This window comes from Bos mutus, chromosome 2, assembly GCF_027580195.1.
Source record: "Bos mutus isolate GX-2022 chromosome 2, NWIPB_WYAK_1.1, whole genome shotgun sequence".
Classification (NCBI taxonomy): Eukaryota; Metazoa; Chordata; class Mammalia; order Artiodactyla; family Bovidae; genus Bos; species Bos mutus.
Genome location: NC_091618.1, coordinates 37,983,313 through 37,988,674, shown reverse-complemented (window position 1 = coordinate 37,988,674; position 5,362 = coordinate 37,983,313). Strand labels below are relative to the sequence as shown.

Here is a 5,362-nt window from a genome sequence, read left to right as displayed (position 1 = left end):
ATAGCATTTGCCAGTTTGTTTGTGTGAAGACTCCCATCATGGCCTCACATCACAGGACTTGTATATTAAAAACCAGGTCAACCAGCGAGCTCCAGCCTACCACTGGAAACTGGAAAGACTGTTGCTATAGAACTTGTAACCACCAAGTGTTGTTTTTACTTAATATACAGTGTATCAACAGATTCTCTGTAGGAATTCCTCTAATACTTGCTAGAGTATTAGGAGTTCTCTCACTGCCTCAAAGCAATTATGAATAAAAGGATCAATTTAGCTAGAATAGAGATGGGTAGGAATAACTGCAGTTGTCATCAGCTGTCTTGTTTCCATCCTTTTCTATATCTACTTCTTGGTTCCAGATTTATAATCTTGAAAGTGCTTTCATTATCACTAAAAAATTTGACTAAGTTGGCTGCCAGGAGATAGATCTGTGTATGGTATTCAAGGACATCCACAACCTGGTTCCAGTTTACTTTTGAGCCTTCATTTCGTTTATCACTCTAAACAAAACCTTAGTCTCTGGCTTAGCCTTGCATGATTGCTCCTGTGCCTGAGTTATGGTCTTCCTGTGTGAACACACACTTTCTCCTTCTGCCCCACTCCCTTTTCCTAATACACTCCTAGGTCTTCCCACTCTTCTTGATATTTGACGTGTGTATTGCGGACCTGGAGATACATGAGAATATTTTGTTGTCACAGGAGTGGTAGTTGCTTTCTTTGAACTCTGTGCAAATCTCCATTTTAAAGAGCAAAGATCGTTAATGGAATTATTTACATCCCTAAAGTACCTTTTAGTGCCATGTACACCATAGAAGACTAAATGTTGAATGAAAAAATACTCAAAAGTACTAAAGTAAGTAAATCTTAAGAATTTCCCTTTCTTATTAAAACCTGAGAAATAAAGCTGCGTTACTATATGGCATTATTTTTCAGCATGAGTAATGTAAAGGTTTCTTTCACTGTCTTCCCTCCATGTAACCATATAAATGGGATAAAGGCAGAAAGCAGCATCTTGTTTACGTTAAATAAAAATTTTAACTTCACTGAAAGTTATTCAAGAAAGGAAAATTAAAGGATGTAAGTATACATACCTTGGAGTAAGTATTTCCTTATATTGGAGCTTCTCTAATTTAGCTGGGGCCACTAACGACATGGGGATCACAATATTATCTATATCATAAGAGCTCTCACTTCGCAATCTTCGTCGTGCCGTATTCTGCAAGACAGGATTACAGTAGTTTGACAACAGTTTTGGTTATGTATGCTGATACTCCTTTTATGAGTATATAAAGAAAATATGGAGTGCCTCTAAGTTTTATAAATATATTATAAAATCTGACCATAAGATATTAAGAAAAACAAATATACATAACTTCTATGAAACAGTACATTTGTGTGTGCACACATTCAAGTCTGTTTTTAAAACCATTAAAAAATATGAATGCCTTAAAATACAAAACTCTTAGCAGAAAAGGTACTCTAAAGCACCCTAAATGACAGTGAAATCTTTGAGCCAACTCGTTTTTATTAGGAAGAACTATGAGGTAAAATGTTTGGTGAGCCATTTAATGAAGATTATTTTTACAGTCTTCATTTATGTGTTCCTAGGCCCTGAGCGTCATGCTGTTTTTCTAAATCCGCCCATGTTTTGACCTCTGCTCCCGACCAGATAACAAAACACAAAACAATGTAAGAATAACACAAGTGCTGGATTCTTACTTAGCCTCACTAGTTTTTAACACACACAAAAAAACCATAGTCAAGAATTAATGAACAATTAGCTCCCTAATAAAATTTAATCAATATATTGTTTCTTAGTAAGATAATTTAAATACGCTAATTATGTGCTAGTAAATAAAGCTGTTAACAAAATATCCTGTTTAGGTCCCCCCCCACCACCCACCAGATGCGTGAGCTTAAGTCTGTAAAGCAACTTGAAAGTTCACTGTCCAAAAACCTACTTGTGATGATGAATTCTGGGTTCTGGATAGAACATTGACATTAGTAACTGCAGTAAAAGTGCTTTGGGATCCTGGTTCTGTGCGCTGAAAAGCAAATTCTTCAAATCTAGTTCTTTCTCCTGCCATGGAAAGACCATTGAGAGTGTCATACATTAAATGTAACTGGAAAGTATCAGAATTTCTGTTTTCCTAGTTTGGTAATGTGAGTCTTGATCAGTTTATTGATTTTAATTTTTTAAATTCATGTATCAAAAAACAAAACGAAGGAAATTTTATAAAAATCTCAGTCACACTTGCCATTTTCTGGAGTCTTGACAGTTTATACCCAGTATATCATTTCTTTAATCTCATCTCCCTTTACTATGTTCGTGCTTTCTGTAACTCTTATTCAGCTGTTGAACTTCTAAGATTTACCTGGTAATTTTCTTCTCTAGTTTTTCATTTTTAAAATGTCTTTGACTTTATGATCGACTTTTTGGAAGATTTTCTTAACTTCTGACTTGATTTCTGAGTATGTTTCTCTATTAAAGTACTAATTTCTAAAAGTTCTTGTTTCCTTTTACTCTGTTTTTAAATAACACCCTATTTCAGGAATGAAACTTTCAAGATACTGATTATAAGATTATTTCCAACTTTATTTTCTGTTTTCTTCCGTGTTCCTTTTTTCCATTTGTTTTGGGTCTCTATTTGTGCGTATATGTTTATTCTCATACTGCCCTTGTTTATATTACCACATATCTTGAAAAATAACTTCCTGTGTAACATAAAATTTAATACAGTCTATATATTATTCCAGTTGTTTAAAAACATCCTTTCTAGCTAGCTGTTTCTTCAAATCGGTATCCATGCATTAAAAATGGTTGTTGCATACAGAGCTGTCTAGTTCCTTTGTAGTATAGCATTTTACCTGTGGTGTTCTTGTATTCATGTTAAATCCACCATGTATAATATAGTTCAGTACATCTTGGGTATAGTTTCTAATTTATTGGGTATACTGACATACTGTACCTAGGGCATACTTCACTAACGTACATAATGTTAGAGCCTCTAGAACAATGAATAAGATCCAACAGAGTATACAGATTATTTGTTATTTAATACACATCATCCCAGTTAAGTTTTGTGTTACTAGCAGAGTTCTAGTTTCAAAGGTATCTCTCTTCATCTTGGCACTGTAAGGTCTTAAGGGCAATTCAGCTAGGTGGCTGAGTTACTTAGATGCATCTCATCCAGTTTATCAAAATTCTGAAGAAGCTGCAGCAAATCAGCATCTCCACAAAAGGAACCAGGTATGGTAATCTCTAAAGGACAACCTTGTACTAACACGTTCTGAGTCCAGAGCACAGTGCTAGAGACTGAAGTCCCATCCAGGAGAACAGTTGGTAGAAAATAACTCCGGTTAGGAAACATAGGAAGGAAATTCTTAATTTCCATAAAGTGGATGGAATCCCAGTCTACATAATTCTGAATTGACGACATGAATTTGCTGTTTGGTGTTCATAGAACCATGGATGTTTTGTGTAATTAGTGACTTCTGGGTTATTACTTCCATGAGGCAGGGCTTTTGGAGATCAGAATTTTATTATTTTCAGTTTTTACTACTGGTGCTCATGTCCTCATTTGAACTTACCTATTGCTGTTTCACTCAAGTGTCTTTTCTTTCTTCCCTGTAATAGCTGCACAGAAGATTCTGACTCTATTTGAGGCTTGCATATAGAGGAATATCCATTTCTCCATTGATTCAGAGAAGTATTACGTACTAAAATGGAAAGAAAAATGAAATTTTAGTTCCTTAACACAAGTATGATGAACATGTTAACTTGCTTTTACTTTATAACATTGCAGAATATTGATATACCAGTTCAAAATGACATAAATAACATATGAAGATGAAATACCCCTAAGCTGAAAATAATAGAGTAAGATTTATTAAAAACATCTTCATGAAGTGCCCCAATTCCTATAGTTTCTCCATTATTTGAAGAGGAAAGGTGATCTCTTCTGTCTTCTAAGTTAGGAACTTTTACAGAGAAGATATGTTCAGATCTGTAAATCTTGACTGAACTTCCTCTGAATCATTAAGTTAGTTTATGCTCACCCTTAGATCTGGTAACAGTTCAGGACTAAGTAAGATTACAGAATCATAAGAGACTGGGATCTCTTGAGAGCAATAACCAGATTTCATCAAACTCTTGACAGTGCCTAGTGCCATTCTTTTTAAAGCAATGAATTTTTAAAACTTTGAAGTCATTTAATATCTATCTGCATCAGCTGCCTGAACTGTAAAATAGGGATAATAGCTATTGTGGGATTATGAGGATTGAGTGAGTTAATTCCTGTAGTGGTCACTAGAAGGATTTCTGACCTAAGTATGCAATAAATGTTAGTTTCATCATTACTGTTTTCTGTCTAAACCCTATATTTGCAATGCTGGATTAATAACCAAATTGGCTTCTTTTTTTGAAATGTTTGGAGATGTGGAAAGGATGGCTTAAGTGACAAATTCTAACCAACACTGAAAAAAAGAGTATGGATGGTCTGCCAACAGTGACAGCGACTAAGATTTCATGATGGCAAAGCACCCTAAAAATGATAGACAAAACTTTTACACATAGATGCACAGATCTACACATTTACATCCATATTAGCATGTTAAAAAATGAAACTTTTAAGTAGAACAATTTCTGAACAATCTCTGAAAGCCTAATACCTTAAGAAATTTGAAGAGCAAACTGCAAAAGCACAAGAGAGTACTGCCGCAAAAGTGTGATCATCAAAGGAGCTCTGAATCTGGAGGAAAGAAACAATTACCTGTAGTAGAATTACCTGTAGAATGACTACACATACTAACACAGCCAGGATCCTTGAAGCTTCAGCAGAGAAATGGATGGGTGGATAGATAAGGCAATGCCCAGGTGCCCCACTTTGAAAACATGTCCTGCCCATCCATAACTGCCTCTGAAAACAATACTGAGTGTAAATTTTTTCCTCTTCCATGAGGAGGATCTCAAGCAGTGGCGAAACAATCTTAACAGTCAACACGAACTTTAGAGATGAAAACACAAGACTCCAACAAGAAGTAATAGCAACAAGTGTAAAAGTTTTCTCAAGAAATATCTAATGGGTTCACAGAATACAAATTTACAAGTCTTCAAAATAATATTGCCAAGAGAAAGGCAAAAGGCCTCTCCAAAGAGACCTCAGAAATGGAAAGGATAATTGAACACAATCACTGCTCATTGGCCTGAATAACAGAATGGATATAACTAAAAATCAAGATCAATGAATTGGAACAGTAATTCTAAAACTCAAAGGAACAGTGATGGAAACAGGAAAAAAATTTCTGGACGAGGACAAACCAAAAGAGGGTAAAAAATTGGAAAGGATAGAATGAATGAGAGGCA

General features: G+C 35.0%; 1 protein-coding gene across 8 annotated transcripts in view; it reads right to left on the bottom strand.

The window, feature by feature from the left end:
• Window positions 1–5,362, bottom strand: part of KANSL1L (KAT8 regulatory NSL complex subunit 1 like) — a 126,181-nt gene that overhangs the window by 5,444 nt on the left and 115,375 nt on the right. For all 8 annotated transcript variants that reach the window (XR_011467606.1, XM_070387259.1, XM_070387292.1 and 5 more), the window contains 3 exons: window positions 3,589–3,717; window positions 1,959–2,077; window positions 1,089–1,213 (listed from right to left, as the gene is read on the bottom strand). Coding sequence is in view for 7 of the 8 variants with exons in the window: in XM_070387259.1 (XP_070243360.1) it covers window positions 1,089–1,213; window positions 1,959–2,077; window positions 3,589–3,717 (373 nt within the window). In the remaining variant the exon portion in view is untranslated. The remainder of the gene's footprint in view (window positions 1–1,088; window positions 1,214–1,958; window positions 2,078–3,588; window positions 3,718–5,362) is intronic.